The 19169-nt window shown below is 42.1% G+C and overlaps 2 protein-coding genes across 3 annotated transcripts; both read right to left on the bottom strand.

Moving 5' to 3' along the window:
* Positions 1–208: 208 nt before the first annotated feature.
* On the bottom strand, positions 209–4821 carry LOC143321371 (sesquipedalian-1-like). Of its 2 annotated transcripts, none has more exons than XM_076731677.1 (3): positions 4744–4821; positions 4061–4175; positions 209–3270 (listed from the first exon to the last, which is right to left on the bottom strand). In XM_076731677.1, exon 3 carries the CDS (start codon positions 3221–3223, stop codon positions 2321–2323), a length of 903 nt encoding a protein of 300 aa, XP_076587792.1. In that variant the 5' UTR covers positions 3224–3270; positions 4061–4175; positions 4744–4821; the 3' UTR covers positions 209–2320. The 2 variants fall into 2 exon arrangements, with proteins under 2 accessions (XP_076587792.1, XP_076587791.1); XM_076731676.1 differs by having other exon boundaries at positions 4702–4815.
* Positions 4822–5951: 1130 nt separating this feature from the next.
* prr16 (proline rich 16) lies at positions 5952–18664 on the bottom strand. The gene is made up of 3 exons (XM_076731500.1): positions 17867–18664; positions 13068–14130; positions 5952–7829 (listed from the first exon to the last, which is right to left on the bottom strand). The coding sequence occupies exons 1-2, from the start codon at positions 17999–18001 to the stop codon at positions 13261–13263; spliced, it is 1005 nt and encodes a 334-aa protein (XP_076587615.1). The 5' UTR covers positions 18002–18664; the 3' UTR covers positions 5952–7829; positions 13068–13260.
* Positions 18665–19169: the final 505 nt, after the last annotated feature.

Here is a 19169-nt window from a genome sequence, read left to right as displayed (position 1 = left end):
GAGGTTTCACAGGCCAGCTGAGGTCATGCATGAATGTAGAAGACCAGTCATTACGGTACTCTTCTCTGAAATAAAAACATAAATATATAGGGGAAATGACTGATGCCTAAACCTGCCACACTAAAGACTAAAAATGTCCTGCTGCAACTTTATTGTCATGAAAACTAAACTTCATGTGAAGGACTCAGAAAAAATAACTGTTCAAAACATATTAACACTGTTTATTGAGTGGGTTAGAGCAAATGCTTTGTTAACAAACATCTTTTCAGAGTACCATATCAGGACAATGTTTAGTATTAATGGATATTTAAAACAATAATCATTGTGTACTATGATTTTGAAAAAATTGAACAATCATGGAAGACAATCGACAAAAAAAAAAAAAGATTATTGTGCATTTAGACTGCATTCTTTATTTGGCACTGCTGAATAAAGACAGATACCATTATTATTTATATGGTTAATCTGACACACTGACAATTTGTAAAGGAAAAAAACAGATCACTATTGTCATCTGTAATTACAGTAATGCTCTTTTGGAGTTAATGAAATTGGCACTACAATGATCATTTTAGATAAAACGTGTCAAAAGCGTGCTGCCTCAATACTGCCGTTCTGAAGAAAAAAAACATAGTCCACGCTGAACCACCCCTTCCCACACTGTTTCTGTACAAACCAAGCGTATAACGGTAATGATAGCACTGTGCACTGATGCTGACTGAAGGAACTGAGCCATTGTCAAAAAGTGATTGCACCCAGATGAGCCTTGGCAAGAAAGAAAGAAAGAAAGGACGCAGCCACACAGTCAAAAGAGAAGTCAAATCTCCCATCGCTGTAGTCCTGTGGTAATGATTGCAAGAGCAATAACAGAGTTATAACGATAACATAAGGCACATATAAAAGAAATGTGTAAAAATGTAAACAGCTGTGTGATTGGATGAGCAATCATTTTAAAAAGCCCATATTGCAGACTGCTGGTGTTAATTTCCAACATGGAATAGTAAATATTTATAAACAAACCAAGAGGTTAGGTGTTCACATAGACTACAGGCCTCTTCGAGCTACGCTCATTCAGTAACATTCAGGTTAATCAGCTGTAACAAACAAATTAAGAAGATCTCATATGAAATTATCAGATAATACCAACGACAACTGCTGAGTCCTGCAAGTTCAAGGATAAACAAGCTCCTTTTATGAAACACAAGAGTCAAAAGAGAACTAAGTGACAAGCATTCTTATGACACAGAATCATCTGGCCGCTGGCTAACAAGGGCTAAAAATACCAGTGTGTGGCTCAGAGCGAGACATCCAGCTCCTGCTACGGTCCCCAGTGACTGTCGAGAGGATGCTCTGACCTTAGCAGCCACAAGGCCTCTGGGGTGAGATGCGCCCCGGTGGAAGTATGGAGGAGAATCTGGACTATTTTTCCTCAGCACCACTTCTTTTCCCAAGAGTATCCTCATTTCTCTACAAGTCTTCATATTAAAGTGATCTTAGAGCTAAAGTGGCTTGAAGTTGCAGGAAACTGGAGCGGTGAATTGTCGTTGTGGCCGTGCCGTTAGATTATAAAAATGCCATCAACTGTGCAAATGACGTCCCTCTTCATCATTTAAAATTTTTTGTGCGATGTCTTTAGATCGTTATTTATGTGACCGTCTTTATTTCATTTGCATATAACAGAGTCATCCTTACCATCCGGGGCTTCCCCCTCCATCAGAAAACGACTTATTTGTGGTTATTTGTTCTTTTTTGGTATGTTGCATGCTTAGTACAGTAGTTTGTACGTATACCTACAGAAAAACATGATCAGAGTTTGATCAAGGTTCCTACAGCTTGAAAGATAACAGACCCGAAAAGACAAGTATATACAAGTACAAGTATATCCGGTAGCTACCATTGGCAATATAATTGAGCAGTGTATTTTTTTAAATTTTATCTACAAGGTCAAACTCTTTGCATATTGTTCGAAAAATGTGATTTTCAGAAATGATTACCATTTTAAATACTGTATTCTTGACATTTTTAATTGTCCTTGGTAAATGACACTCGCAAAACTGTGGGAAAGAGCATATTTTGGGTTGTAAAATATCTGGAATTGTACAATGGATAGTACTGTGCGCCAGATTGATTCCCCTGTGCCAGACAAGATCTGGAATCAATCTCAATATTCATGTCTTTTTTGATCGGTGATAAGACTGCAATTTGCATATAAGTCTCAGTTTTCTCGCCCTTCTGTTGGGTTCAGAACGGCGTAACACTGCAGAATGTTGAGGAAGGAATGATAAAACTGTGGAAAAAGAGATGATGCACCTCCATTAGTTTACTGGCTCTGCAGCCACTGCACTCTCAGCTCCTCCACCTCTCTGCCGTACCAGTCGTGGAGTTTGGAGAAGCAGCCGGTGCCAGGAGACACGGGGCTTTCCAGGGATGCTCCTCTTCTCCTGGGCGGCACTGGTGGAGCCCTCACCCCATCAGCCCCATAACTAATCACAATGCTGCTCCCAGAGTCTGCACAGCCTTCCCAGGCCACACAGGAAGATGCCGCCTCAACAAAGCCATTAGCCAAGGCAACTGATGGTTTACTCCATGCGACTCCGTTCTCCTTGGAACACTCAGAGATGAGCTGCACCTCATCCTGGAGGCTCCTCTGAGCAGAGGAGGGGGCTGACATGGGTGTGGCACTTGATGATGATGATGATAAGGAAGATAAAGATGATGAGGAAGAGGATGCTCCAGAGCGGCACCGTGCCACCTGGTTACGCCTGGAGGACTTGGGCCTGCCCGGCAGGCCTCCTGCTCCACCCCCCACACAGCCACCTCCTGCAGCCTCCTGGATCTCCTCCAACTGCCTCTCCAGCTCCTTCACCACCAGCCTCATGTAGTCAAAGCTGGCTCTTGACAACGCTTTCACCCAAGACTCCATGGCTGCTTGGTTCTCAGCAGCCATCTTGTACACCCGTGCTTTGGCACAGTCAAACTTGATGGCGAAGGCGAACTCCTCGGCTGACTCGCACAGCTCCACAGTGCACCCTTCAAGGACGATGACACCGATGGGCTCTCGGCTATCGCGCTCCTCAAAGTAGAAGAGCATGTTACCCTTCAGGACAAACCAGCGCCGATGATAAGCCGTGTTGCGCTCACCCTTCTTGAACAGGAAGCCTGTCTTGTCTGGTGGTGAGTCACAGGTGGCGTAGTGTGCCACGCTGCGTTCGTTCAGCTTCATCTTCTGCCCTCCTCCTTTTCCTCAGTAGATTATTTACCTAAAGAACACTGTAAAGACAGAGGTCATCCCCAGGGTTAAATAGATTAGTCTATATTCAAGGCTGCCACAGGAGTCTTCCGGTCCTTCCAGTGAGTCACTGCACCAGCAGATCTTGCTTCTTAGTTCCTCTCTCTGCTTTAAGCTGTGCTAATTAGTGTTACACTGCAAGAAAAGCCCACAGACCCTTTGCTCTCAGTGCTACAAGTCTGTATACTTTCAGTTTATTGACGTGGTAATGTAGTAAAAATAAGGATGTGAGATGAGTTATCATTCAGTAGGCAAATGGTCTATTTGCTCCTCTGAGCCATCCTGCCAGCCCTCATGGCACGGCAAACACTTTTTACAACACTTCACCTGTCACTGTACAAGTGTGCAGACATAACCTCAGACATTGATTTGCCAAAGTAAAACTATAGTGTAAAATAATGTATAAATGCTGCCTGCACTTGGTCCACTGCAAATGTAGGCCAACTTAAAAAGCTAAGTTATACAACAGGGAGAAATTGTTGGGTTATACGCTGCGTAATCACATGTTCAGCTGTAAACCAGGGCTCAGACCTCGCCTCTGTGTAAACAACAACTAATCCAATCTGCTGAGAAGGAAGCACGAAAGTTAAAGAAGTTAAAGTAGGGCTCCATCTATCACATCATTTAGCACAACTTATTTGGCTGTGTTGTAACTTGTACACTTTGGTGTTTTGGTTTTTTTTTTTTGGCTGAAAACACAGGTGATACTTAAAGTCTTTCTGGACAAAATGCTGCCAATGAACTACATACTGAAGATATGTTTTTACTTACGTGTGCATCTCACATCCGGCTGACATCCGCCACTGTCCTCTTATCACATCTGGAGCTAAGGACCAAACATATCTCCCATCGTCTTAAGACCCTGCTCCGTCTCTCTAAATGAAGGCTGGAAAAGACAAAAGTTTAACTTATTTTCACTCCACAACTGACAGTTACACCCAGCTAATTGTAGTCTTGCTGTTTTTTGTTTTTTTCTCAGTGAGAGATCGACATCCAGCTGGTTTCAGACACGAAAGGCTAACATGTCACACATTAGCAGTTTTTTCCACCACTGCCAGCAAATCGTGTCTGGACAAAGTGATTCACTCTCCAGTCGTGCTGGCTGGTTGGTCACAAGCTTTTGACACATCAGCACTTTGTGAGAATTCATCTCGGGCTGCGGTAGCAGACTAGTTTCCATAACAGAGGGACAGAAGCACGAATGAACGCCGTCTGAAAGCGAGCGTCTCTGTGCCAACTAGCTTAACGCATGAAGCCACTTTGGTGAATACAAACGGGCATCCAGCGTCAGCATTTTCAGCTCACCCAACGGCTGAGCACGAGCTAGCGACTACGCGACAGTTCTATCAGTGAATTAAGGTCCCAGTTTATGACAGGGTGATATTAACATGATAAGAGTTAGCCTTTATTACCTGCAGATAACGACGCCGCCTCCGTCAGGCAGATAATCTTACCGTTGTTTATTTTTTTCCTCTATCCCTCTTCCTTCGTTCTTTTTTTCCTCCCGTTCTTCCTGGTCACGTGACAGACTGGGAGAGCGCTTGTTGGTCTGTACGCGGCCAGCTTGACAAAGCGGAGGCGTAATTCCAATTTTCCAGCCTGACCGGGGAAACGTTAGATTTTTTCATCAGGGATGAGCGATATATTAAAACATGCGCACCCCGTCTTTACCCTTGGAAAGGTGGAATTTGATGGATCATGTGTGCTTCCTGTGACAAAGCCCACAGGTACTGACTAGGGTATAGTTTAGCAATAATTGATTAGACTATTATAGATATCGTCAAAATCACTCTGTCTGCCTCTGATTTTTGATTGTTCAGCAATTATTCCTTAACTTTTATTGTTTTATGCACCATACATTTAACTTGAACTAAACCTTGAACCTTGAGCTAAACACCTAATTGACTCATCCATTGGCCTATAATTTGTAAAGTAGTTAATTCAAAATAAGATTAGTATGTCACTAATACCTTCATTTTATTACAAGGTTTATGCTACTTTTGCAAAATTCTCCATTGACAATACTGCCTAATTTAATGCAGTCTATGGTGAAGTGGTTACAAACATTTACCTTTCTCCAATGACATGCTTTATGTTCTCAACGCTACAAACAGCTGCCCAGTACAACCAGTCTTCCTCTACCATTTTAGAGTTAGGTGCCTTGCTTCCTTAGTAGATTTCCTGAGAAGATTTTTCTAATTCATGGACATAAACTTGTGACGTTCCAGTCTCAAAACGGCCTCTCTGTCCTCCAGGCTGCCACTGCCCTGCTCCTGTAACTCCATTCGTCATTTCTAAGTCACTGAGCTGCTGCTTTGGCCTGCTCTCTAATCATGACAAGCCACTATGAATTCATTAGAATAGCACCGCCAGCCTGCTATCTCGTCACACTAATCTTCAATTAACTGATGCCGCTGCTGATGCCATCTAATTTATTTTCATTTCTGAAAGGTTTGCTCACACTGCTTTTTGCTAACTTTGATTAAGTGCGATACCGTTGGTTTCATTTCCTCTACTTGACTCCCAGTTCACAAACTCTTGATATTCTAAAAGATTCATTTGCAAGAGCGCAGTTTATAACGGAGAATACAGACATAAAAATCAACACTTTCTGTACTTGAAATTATTGTTCGCTCCATAAAATATACACACAAACCAACATTAAGTGTAAAGTGTTTACTTCTCACAAGATATTTTCCAACAGTTTGTGGACACACACAATAAAATACCACTGACAGCTTTTTGAGACATTCCAGTCATCTTTAAAACTGATTCTTGATCGATCCAGAGTTTGGTCATGAATTCAGTCCGTCTGTCCAGTGAGAACAAAGAGGTGGCTTTTACATCTGTGGTGCCTCCTGTCTGAATGTGGAGAGAGGCTGTGTATATCAAAGATTTTTTTTTTTTTGCTCTTCAGCCTATGTTTCTCATCCTTTTATTGACCCAGAATGAAAATGTGTTCACCTATATATTAACATTCTTCCTTTTTATTCTCCATTTGTTTACTTTTTCTGATAAAGCACTTTGTAATCTCTGGTTTTGATAAGTGCTACATGAAAATTATTATTATTATCATTTAATTACCAATGAGTCATTGGCCTAAGCAATGTGGCAAAACCCAGGACATTTATCAGGTTTAGAGTGACTGCAGAAATAACCTGATGGACATCATGTGATTAAATGAGAGGGGATACTTCTTAACTCTATATTATGGAGAGCAGAGCACCCTGCATGTCGGACCCACCAGCAGACAGCCTCTCCACAGAAATGCATAGAAAAACACAGTGATGGCAGGACAAAGTGAAGAGTCAGTCATGCATTCATTCAGTCCCATGCCTCCCGTCTGATAAAGCACAACTAGGTATTTGGTTTACGCCATATATCTTCTCCACCTGACATTTTCTTTCTCACAATACAGCCCATTCTGTAAAGTTCCTTGAAGTGACAATACTGAAGCACTTGTTGATCATCCATACAAACACCATCCTGCTGCTAGAAATAAATAACTCATCCTGCTATGCCCTGCTGAAAAACACGTACCTTGAAGGAATGTCAGCTTTCATCAAAATACCTCTCAGACATCCAACACAATATCAAAAATATCATCTCTTTAAATGTTAAAGTCTCTGTAGAAAAATGCCTGAAATATATAGATATCAAACATGTACATGTATATTTATATACAAAGAAAATTTGATGCAAATTATTACTTCTTCGAGGATCCTTTAAAGCTGTAACTATGCCTCTATACTGTTTCTCTGCATGTTATCGTGGAAAAAAAAAAACAGCTTGCATGGCACCAGTTGAGCACATAGATTTTGATATACACTGAACTTAATGTCTGGACACAGATCAGTGACCACGTCATCATTCATTTCAAACCATCAGTCTTTCCAAAAATACACTGTGATTGTGCATACTGACACAACACTATTTTCTCCTTATGTGCAGTCCAGCAGAGCAGCTTTGCTCACAGGCAGACCTGTCGGGCTCTCCAGACACAAACAATTACAATTCTCAAGAGGCTAATTCCATCGCTCGAGTGGAGCTATTGATTTCCATCTGAGTATGCACAGAGCAAAAGTCTGTGTAGACATCAGTCAAATACTGGCTGACATCATTTCACCCCATCTTGTACCTCTTCATCTAAACTTACCTTATTACTTTTGATGATAGTGTTTCAGCAGCATTCTAAACTTTGATTCAACTATTTTCTATGTAACAAAAATATCACCAGCACAGCTATAAATTCATCTATCTGTATGCACGCACATACAGTGACTGCCCTTCCTTTTTCCCCAGTTTCACAGTAGCATTGCCCTGGCACAACTGTGCCTGGAGGTCATTCAGTGCTCAAAAGTCAAATTATGTATTTGTCTAGATGATCTTGTCTCCTGGTGGTTGAGAGCCATTAGCGTTTTATATAAAAAAAGGGTTGATGCTTGGCCTCGGCTCTGGTTCCTCTCTCCCTGATGAACCTGGGTTGATCAGCAAATGAAACAAGCACCCCTTCCACTTGTATCAAGTATCTCAATGAGCCCTGCAAGGGAAAAAGAGGAAACACATTAGTGTGAATATCTGGCTGCACAGACGAGAGCCACTTTACACAGCAGTCACAGCACCAACAGTCGCTTCTCACAGAGCAAAATGAAAATACACCAAGGTATCACTGCCCACACACAAGCATCGAGACACACATACACAAGTCATCAAAGTTAATAGGACTGAGCTGCCTGGCACATTTTCCTCTGTGGATTAAAAAGCCTTCCCTTTTGTGAAAAGACAATCGCCTAGCCTCGTGTCCCGCCTTAAATAGCTGCTGCTGTTTCAGTGTCTGGAGTGGTTCAATGAGCAGAGGACCCCATCTGGGTTATTGTGGCTCTTACAAATCTGATCCTGTTGTTGAGATATTGTGTACCTTCTCTGCATAAGGTGCAGCTGATGCCTCTAACTTTTAACAATCTCCAAAGCAGCGTGAAATCTTCCGATTAAGTTTGCTTCACCCTCAGTGCTTTCTAAGTTGCACTGAGCCATCTCAAGCCCTCTTCTCACACACATGGCTGCATGTGCTTATGCATGCCTTTTCCCACTCCCATACACCTTTAAACGCATTCCCCATAACATTAAAATGTATGCATATGAGTGTGCACACATATTTTTACAAGGACAAGGACACACACACACACACACACACATGCCCACTCACTTTCCCACACCATGACTTTGTCTGAGTCATAGATAAAGAAGCACCGAGAGGAGCCAGTATCCATGCCCAGTGTGCACCAGATTTACTTTTGAATGCTCTGATGTTTGGCAATGTAGGTCATGTCTATTTTGTATTCTAATGAACTTTGCATACAGTATCTCCTTTACAGATGTAATGCCTCTGGCGTGCAACACCACAGTTATTTGGCTTTCATTTTGTTTAATGCTTTCCTCATAACATTTTTATTTCAATGATCATAATGAAATAACGATCATTGAAATAACAAAAATCAAAGTAAACAATGTATGCTGAATGGGGATGAGCAAATAGGCAACTGTGTCTCTTGGCAGACTATCACCACCAACAATCCGAGAGAGAAACAACAGCTGATTAATATTCACTGACAAAATGTGTGTCTCACTCTGACACATTTATTGAGTTTTATTGCACATTGCACACTTGCCAGGTTGGAAAATGGGATGAAGACAATGCAGTCAGTAGAAGTACAACAAGCACACATATGACTATTGTGTTAAGATAAGACAACAAATCAGAGTAACAGTTTTGCATTTACTAATGTAACTGTAAAAATCTAACCATTCAACTCTATGAGATTTTAAATTAATTATGGTGGCAGCAGGTTTACATATTAACCCAATGAAATAAGGTGTTGCCCTAGGTTGTGAGATGTGGGGTTGAAATTGAAAACCACACACAACCATTAACTGGAGGAGCTACTGGACACAGTAATTTATTAGCGGATGCGTAACAGGAGTAGATTTTTTTTCATCCTGAGAAGGTCATTTGTTATTCAAGGTAAGAAGTGAAGGATAGCAGCAGAGGCTGCTGCAGCTCTGCAAAGAAAAAGTCAGTGAACTTTGATTAAACATACTCATGGAAACGCTGCCAAATGTGTTTGCTCTACAAAGTGTCAGATATGTTTTAATAATAGACACCCCACCCACATGTATATAGAGATACATGTGCACACAGAGATTGTTATGCATACAGCTGCTGCTGAGTGGGAGTGAAGCATCATCTGAGGGGAGAGGAAGAAAGAAATGAAGACAAAGTGAGAGAGAGCGAGTCAGTGAGAGAGAGAGAGAGAGAGAGAGAGAGAGAGAGAGAGAGAGAGAGAGAGAGAGAGAGAGAGAGAGAGAGAGAGAGAGAGAGAGAGAGAGGTGGGCTATGAACTAGAGCTGGGAGCTGCAGGGAGTAGGTCAGTACAGTTGAGTCAGTCCTGACTCATGATGGAGGCGGTGAAGATCCACCTCCTCCCTGCCCATTACAACTTCATCCTCAGGCCTGGAGCACTGGACTCAGATAGCCATTACAAAAACGGTGAAAAACACCTCCAGCCATGGTCAGAGGAGCAGTGGTTTCTGTGTTACAGGAACAATCCGATAATATGTCGTGGATGTATGAAACAAAGAGTGATGAGTCCACACGTGATGGACTGGTCAACAAGTGCAAATATCCAAACTGTTTCTCCCACTTCCCACTATAGGTGTCATTAATGCACATTGTCTTTCCATCATTATGCTTGCTCTACAAATGTGAAGTGGCTGGTAGATATTTACTCATATAAGATAATGACTTTAAGATGTTTCTAAAACACATTTTGACAGCATGCTGTAAGAATATAGCTGAAATTAAAAGTAGGATATGAAATCACATATTGTTAAAATGCAATAGTACCAATTGAAATATGTCCTTGTACCAAAAGCTGGCACTGTCTGGTCAGTCTGGTAAGATCTATAATCTTCCTAATTTAAATCACATCTCTTTTAGACTAAGTTCTTGTCCAGTTGCTTGTTTAGATAATGTGTAACATCCGAGAACTCTGGCTTCTTTCATTAACTTTCTAAAAATTGCTGTTGTTGGTACCAAAACAAAAAAAATCTAAACAATACCCTTTTCTAATGAAAATGCACCATTGTCCACTAATGTCAGTAGTGAAAGGTAGTAAAAATCACCATTGCGAGTTGTAAAAGGAAAGTCTGCACTTTCTGCAATTACTCAGAAAGTGCACAAACATCAACATTTGTTGTCAGAGCTTTTCAAACAGCTTTGGACCTCATCTCTGAGTCGCAGCATGTGCACATTTGCAAGGTCTGATGCTGATGCTTCTAAACATAAAGGGGATTATATGTTTAACATTATTTATCCATAGTGTCTGTGTACACATATAGTAATGGTCAAAAAGAAAAAGCAAAACAACTTGTAGATGCCTTTACTTTTTCAATATGTCCCTTTCATCATACAAGGCCTTGTCCACTGGCTCTATTTCCTTGGTTCATTGAATAGTGCATTAGATAGTACAGCAGTGCTACAGTAGCAAAAGCCCAAACAAGCTGCATCTATTGATGATACTGGCTGCACTCCATTCTGTGGCACACTGCTCTTTTCAGCATGAATGTGTATGCGTGTATCTGTGTGTATGTATGTGTCTCTCTCTCACTGTGTGTGTGTGTGTGTGTGTGTGTGTGTGTGTGTGTGTGTGTGTGTGTGTGTGTGTGTGTGTGTGTGAGCATGCTGCTGCCAGACTCATTAAGATCCATTAATACAAGGTAAATACAGTGAATATTGTACACTGAGAGCAGTCATCTCGAGCACAAACATGCATCCACATATGTTCCTGCATAGAAGCAAACATAATACAGCCAAAACAGCATCAGCCTCCACAGCATTACTGTTTCTCTTTTACCATCTTTCTCTCTGCCTCTCTCCATCACACATGCTCTCTTTTCCCTCTCCCTCTCTCTCTGGTCCACACTTTCTCTCACCCCCTCTGTGTCCTTACCCCCTAACTCTCTCACTCTCTCAGCTTTCTCATGGCTGAATGTCCACTGATCTCTAATCCAGACGCCGATTTTAGATTTGTAAGGCCAGCGAGGTCATGCATTGGATTTAGTCATCAGTATATGCTATTTCATACCCTGATTTTCTCAGCCTTAACCTCCAAGTCTCCCACCCCCACAGCCCTAAACACACACATACAATATACACATTAAAAAGACTGTTTATATAACATCCTGCCACCTAAGCACATACAAGTACCCCCACACGTCTTTACCTTTCTGTCCCATTCCTTCTTTCTGTATTCACTGTTTAGATTGCTCTCTCTTTGTTCATCAGAAAAAATATGTGCAGCAGCAGTTCAGAGTTTTGTCGAGGCTAACGCTGGTACAAAGGCTATCTGAGGCAGTACTGTTATCTCCTGTAGTCCAATCCGGCTAATTAAGGGCATCGCTGTGAGGAAGGTGCTACTATTCTCATCCAACTCCAGGGTATGCTGTCTCCCCAAGTCTGCCAAACTGACATGTGCTTTTATACACACCTATGCACACACACAGACAGGGGCACAGACACACAGACACACACACACACAGACACACACACACACACACACACACACACACACACACACACACTGTTACATTCATTTGAAAATGATCTCAGATGCCAGTTTTTCAATTTCAGCCACATGCACACACATACACACACATACAGTAAACACAGGCTTTATTAGATACGCTTCTTAATGAAAGCTAATAAAGTGGAAACTACCAATTGCTCATATAGACTCAGACTGTATTATGTTACTGCTGATTTACATTCCTTTAAGGAAATCAAGTCCAACATATTTTCTGCCTGGTTCTCTCTACTCAAGAGCAGAATTGACTAGCTTACAGTCAATTTAGTCTCACGGATATCATGGTGAGTGATAGTGGAGGTGTGCGTGAATGGGGTGTTGAGTTGCTAAACATTGGTTACACTGTAGAATTCAAGATGTTTCAAGTAGAATTTGCCATCAGTTATCAGTAGACACAAATCAAAATGGCAGTTTTGTCATCTAAGACTTCTCTCTCCTCAGCAGCCCACCATGTCACTCCTCTTACGCTTTCCTGCCCCAGAGTCTGACATGTCAGCAAAAATACGAATTGTAGAGAAAAGAGGTAATGGAAGAAGAGGAATTATGAACCCACTTGTCTGTCTCTCAACCCAAATTATTCATCTGGGCAGGTTTTGTGAAAGTATAGATTCCGCTACCTGTCGGCTATGACTTTTATCCCATAACAGCCTGTATTCATGCATAGGTAAGTGTTGTGGAGAGTTACTTGCATATATGTCGGTGTCAGTGTATGGGAAGATCTTTAGGGCTTTTGATGAAATCTGAGGGAAGCGGGTTTTCTTGTTTCATCCAGAAGGACATGAATTAATTAGAGCCCCTCTCTGAAAGAACTTCCTGAGTTTGAGACTCGTTAGTACCAAGAGCTTTGAGAAAGACACAGATACAAATTAGTTTTAGTGTTGTCAGCAGGCTTTCGTGAAAATTTAAAAGCCCCCTGTACATTTTTCAGTCAATGCTGACTGCCTGCACACACACCTATGCATGCACCGACAAATATGTACACACATCAACATACAGTGCATAAACAAATAAACTTGTATGCAGACATACTCACAGATATGGGTCAGTGCACACATGCAACACACATCATTTTCTGCCTCCCTCCCTGCAAACATTCATACCCTGACAAACACACTCATACATGCACAAACACTCACCACTTCTTCCTGATCTCTCTGTGTACGTCTCAGTGCCCATGGCGTTGCCTTTCTCTCCACTCACTTTATCCATCCTTTTGTTTCCCATTTCCCAACCCTTCCTCTCTCTGTTTGGATAATCCAAAGTTCACCTGGAGTAAACACTATGAATGATTCAAGAATGTTTAAGTTAGACAGAACAAGGTGTTTGGCGTCAAACTGTGGTAGTTGTTGATTTGCGTAGGATTGTTTTCTGGGGCTTGAGGGAAGGCGGGTGAGGAGGCACACAAGGTGGAGGAGTGTTTACTGTTGGCGGGAAACTGTGGCTGACCGAGAGGCCGCCATTTTCCAACATTAGTTCATGAGGAAGAGCATGAGGAGGAGGAGTGGAAGAGGAAGAGCAGCAATGCACTGGACTGAGCCTCAAGTCATTCAGCTCAGCCTGTAAGTGTAGTTCTGTGTGGTCTACATCATACTGGAGGTCACAGTCCGGGCAGTATCCGTGGTACTGAACCGTCTCACTGAAACGGACACGCTCCCTCTCACGAGACTCCCTGCCAGGGTCCTTGGGGCATTTGTTCTTTTCATGGCGGAGAAGAGGCATGGGCCTGGGTAATGTAGGAACAAGACCTGACTCAGGGATTCCGCTGTCATTAGAAATGAAACACGGTGTGGAGGAGAATAAATCCCTGTTTGGTTTCAAAGGAAAAATCCCGCCATTCCTCATTAGAGGCCCAGTAGCCTTGGATATATTCCCTGATAACACTAATGTTGGATGAGGCAGATTCTTAATGTTGTGATCCTCAGCTCTCAGCGGGGTAAGTCTGGGTGGTGGAAGGGGAGGGTGAGGTTTCTTGAGTACAGTCAGGACTGCAGGCGGGTTGACAGCGACTGGGGCGATGGGTGCAGGTAGTTTGAAGTTAGAGTCATCGGGGAAGAGCTTCATCTTCTCCAGGCTGGAAGCAGTGGTAGTGGTGGTGGTGGAACTCGAGCTGGAGTTGAGGGTGTCCGTCTTAGAGCTGTCTGTCAGTCCGTCTTCCTCCAGCTGCAGGTCACAAGTCAGGGTGTCAATGTCATGAACAACCTGGTGACATGAAGAGGAAGAGTCACTGTGACAGCTGAGGTCAGGAATAATAAACAATTTAACATGAGAGGAAGAAATATCGCCTCATCTTAAAAAAAAAACAAAACACTCTGACAGTGGTAACTAGGAAGAGAATGATGGTCCAGATAGAAACTTGGAGGACAAAAAAAGGATAGTTAAAAAAATAGTTCCTGGAGGGAGCTGATGTCTTTATCTCGTCAAGCTCTAAATTAATGAATTGAAAACCTCATTGTATAAAATTAAAGAAGATACACTTTGATGCAAGAGAATGATTAATGAGATTTAAGATTGATTACAATATCTCTAGGAGAACCACTCCAGTATCCACTCCAATATCGCCACAATTTATGGGAACACCCTGGGCCTGCCAGACTACGGCTTAAGTGATATTCTACAACAATCCCATGCACCATCAGAACTGAGAGAAGTAACAATACAAATCATATCCTGTAAACCGAGACACACATACCATCATTTATAACCAGCATTAGGGATTATTGAAAAACATTAAAAAAGCTCTACTTACAGAAAAAAGAATGCAGACAACAAAGACAAACAAAGAGATGTAACAAATAGAAAAGGAGAGATATGAAAAATCAATACACTGTCAGCCTGAAAAATCAGCACAAATTTTGGCTGAAACTGAGAAAGCCTGCGATTGATAAGAATGTTTAAAATATTGCAAAAAAACAAGCACATCAACATATCACACGGAAACAAATGCTATGAGGGGCAAGATCCATTTCTCCTGACAAATAGTGTCATTTTTCTTACCAGCACAGGAAACAATTCATCATGGCATGAATTAATTTCAAGCAAGCAACCGTGGCATGACAGAAAGCCAAATAGAAAAAATATTTTCCCCAAAGATCACATCAGAAATCCACTCTCAGTGCAACATGAAGGAGCAAAGAGTCTATCAGTTGCAGCAGTGCAATAATGTGCCAGGGTGGAAAAGGAGACATAAGAAATGCACTGTGACAGAGCCCAGTGAACTTTTTCTTTTCTTGGGGGGGGCGTTACACTCTTGAACTACAAGAGCATTTATGAAAACAGTACACTGCAGACCATGATTACAAAGGGGGATAAAGAGAAAATGTCAGAAAAGTTCAGCTCAGCGTAATAGAAATGAATATAAGATTTTGCCCCAGGACCTCCTGTATACAGTAGACATTTAGTTCCAATAATATTTCCTTTGTCATCCAAGAAGAAATTTGTTTTCACAGCCTGCATAGGCACATATCAAAGAACTTTTGGAGCAGAAATTTGGTCTGTTAGCACTCTCAATAGCAACTAGCAGTGGAAATACTTGCAAGGATGCAGCAGCACAAGCTGAGATAAAACATAAAACATGCACACAGCATGTACTGAGACTGCATGTACACATAATAAATGTTGCACAAGGAGCCATTAGTGTGGGGGATTACATTAAAAAAGGCAGTTTGACTAACAGAATAGACATGGTGCTAAACTCAACTTGGAACTAATGATGATATTCAATGATAGAAATGTAAATTTTCTTCAGCCAGGTTTGTCCAAAAACATTTGCTTTGGAGAGGAGTTTCTTCCTGGTTCTCTTCCCTTGGTGTAGTTATTATTGCTTGAATGCCCAGAACTGAAGCGTGGTGTTGGGCATTTTATTACTGGCTACCTGACTATTGGGGATCCAGCACTCAGTGAGTCCAAAGAAAGTCTAACATGGGTTGAGCTGAGCATACCTAAGTTCATAATATCATAACTGACACGGTTGAAGTAACCTGTTAGAATAACTCACCAGAAAGGCACGTATTTTCATTTACAGCATTCATAAAATTATTACAATAACGACAATGTGCTTATGTTCATTTCCTGAATTAGTAATGCTCATGAGCACTTTACATTACAGTACATTAGCCCACTGCAGAACACCATTGCTATCATGTCAGGGTTTGAAATGCGTGTCCAAACAGTGGATTGAGAAGAGGCTGAGAGAGAAATGAAGAGAGTGATAAGGAGAGACACAACGGTCGACTGAGAGGGAGAGATAAAAAGGAAGATAGAAGGCTGGGGCAAGGACGCTAAACTCTCCATGCCATCTTTAAATGGATAATTTGTTGGGACACACACAAGAGGTAATACCAGTATCCCAGTGTGCAGCCTCTGCTGTAGGCAAGGCAGCATCAGAGGCTGTGCCAAGCATCTGGGCAGGGTCACTCTTCAGCGCCAGGCTTGGTTCCAGCCCGGTCTGTGAGTTATAACAGATAACTGCATTTCAAATGGATTATACCCCAAATACGGGCTTTGATAGTAACACCCCCTTGAGGTACGTGTTTTGTGTGTGTGGTGTCAGAATAACTGATCCTCCACACAATTTCCTGCAAGCAAAAAAAAAAAAAAAGAAAAAAAAAAGAAAGGCAAAGAAAGAAAGAAAGAAAGAAAAAGAAAGAGGGCACATCACGAAAAAATCACAATAGACAGATTACAATGCCTTCTTGCTCCCATTTATCTCTGGCGCCTGCTGTGAGACATTGTAAACTGCTGAAAAACACAAAAGAAGTCTAATTCAGTTCAAGTTGCGAAATCAGAGTAAGGGGAGCAGAGGGGCAGAAGGAGACAGATGCTGCGTCGACTACCCATCCATAATGTAGGAACCAGAGACTGCGCAATAGGGATTTATTAGAATGACAGCCTGTCATGTTAAGGTGAGAGGTTCAGCGCAGCAGGCCGGATGCCTGGTGTTTGGCCCGTAGAGGAATATAAACATAAATGCAGCTAAGACTGCAGGTTATTACAACTGAGATGGCAGCATGGGATTCAGTGATGGATAATAAAGCAAACAATAATTTGAAGCAAGCACAGTAACATGAATTGAAAGAAAAGACAGTATGTGCACAGAGGCGCTGGTAGATATTCTGGGCTCAATGATAGCAACTTGCTGTAAATAAAAACATTAAATATCATTATATAATACACGATTCCTTCAAAGACCCCCCCACCCCCACCCCCACCCCCCCGCCTCCCATTCAACACCCCTGTCATTGCATCACTGAGATTTGAATGGCCAATCAGACAGCTCTGGGAGTTTTTATCTTTAACAAGGACTCTGTGGAGAGAAGGAGAAAAAACAGACAAGAGATAAAGAAAGACTGGAGATGAGTGGTTGTGATAAATACCGACGTGGTGAGAGATAATGAAAGACAGAGCGAGATGAAGATAAAGAAACAGAGAAGCACCACGAGAGATTGAGAGAGATGAAAAGTGAAAAGACAACTGCTCTATTATTTGGCAAGAGATAATTCGCAGCAAACAACAGTCAGCATTAAGATGATGAAATGCAATGCAAAAGTGGCTTCCTGGTTGAACCAACTTGTCCATTAAATATTAATAGTGATTAAATTTTTCTCACTTTCATTAACGCTTGTGAGTCAGGGCGAAGAAGCTCTCCTGTCATTTCACACCCCACATCCTCCTGAGCCAAATGTCTTTCATGTTGGAGATAATGATCATATACATTAGTGGGCAGGGGGAGGTGCGTGTCAGTATGTTCGTGTGTAAATGTGTGTGTGTGTGTCTCATAGTCTTTTCCAGGCCCTAGTGAGGTGGACGTCAGCCTCCCATGTCATCTCAGACATGGATGCTTTAGAAAGAGCATATACCAAGCCTATAGATATAACATAACAGCTGGCAGTTTAGTGCTCATAAGCAAGGCGTTGCATGGTGTTTCCTGTTCATTTACCTCTTTAAGCTCTTTGGCTACATCCTTGAGGTCTCCCAGGATGGTTTCCAAATTCTCCACGATTGTCTTAATCTCCTTTTTCACTTGTACTTTGGAGACTACTCCTTCAGCGTCTGCATTTGGTATGCCTGACATTCTTCAGTTTATGGCACAATCTATTTCGTGAAGGATCTAAAGTCAAATCCTTTTGTCGCCACGTTGCCACTTTGCCAACGCATTATTTAGTCCTCCGCTCCCTCCACTTTTGCTCCTACATCACGGCCAGGACGGAGCGAAGTGGCGTCGGGCACCGTTTTGTGTCTTCCACCGGGCATGCGCAATAGAGCGTAACACAAAAAATAACGGTTATGTCAAAATATCGTCTCATACTGTCTGCGAAACGGCGCCTGTCCACAGGTTTGTACACCTACACATTCATGTCCAATAACAAAAAATGACGTGCCAAGAATATCCTTCATGTCGTGAGAGCGCTAAATTCAACATTTTGAGAGAGAACGTCAAGCACAAATAAGCTGAAAATGTGTGAGCTATAGTAAATAAAGAGAAGACCACGAAGAAGAAGACTGAGTACACGGGCAGTTATCCAAACCGTTACACAGCCGGTCGTTATTGTAATGGTCCATAATCCTCAGGCATCGACAAGACTGTGATACACTCCTCCTCTTTCCTCAAATAGATGGTTCTGGTTAATGAAACACTCCGGAAAGCCGCCAGGTAACGACACCCCAGAGGCACTTTCCTCCGAAAAACACCCCGGTAGTTTCATCCTGTCTCCATCGCAGCCTCCTTGGAGAGACTGAGCAACCAACGTCCGGGCGCATAGGATGCTCGCGCGCTCACTCTCTCGCTCTCTCCCTCTCTCTCCAGCTTCCTCCCTCGCGCTCTTCTCTCTCTCTCTCTCTCTCTCTCTCTCTCTCTCTCTCTCTCTCTCTCTCTGCTGTTTGTTGGTATTTCATCACACAGGCACGCCACGGTTGAAGACGTCTCCCAGTTATTGCTTTAATGGCGTGAGCGGTAGTGTTTGTTGTCTTAAAATAACTTAATTACATATATACTAGCTTGTAATAATATCTCTACAATCTAAGGTAGAGTACCAGTCAATGAGAATTTGATCCCTGCTCCTGCCACAGTCTGAACAAGATGTTTACCAAGTTTACTGTCAGAAACAAAAACATTTCAGTGACAATAACTTGTCTGGAGAAGTTGTTAGTTTAGTAACATCCAGAACCTTCTAACTGTTTTTAAATGTGCACTGTTTGAGCACAGTATTAGTGGCTCACTTAACAGATAAGGCCTAACAACC

Source organism: Chaetodon auriga, chromosome 5, assembly GCF_051107435.1.
Source record: "Chaetodon auriga isolate fChaAug3 chromosome 5, fChaAug3.hap1, whole genome shotgun sequence".
NCBI classification, from domain to species: Eukaryota; Metazoa; Chordata; class Actinopteri; order Chaetodontiformes; family Chaetodontidae; genus Chaetodon; species Chaetodon auriga.
This window is presented reverse-complemented; position numbering and strand designations above follow the sequence as displayed.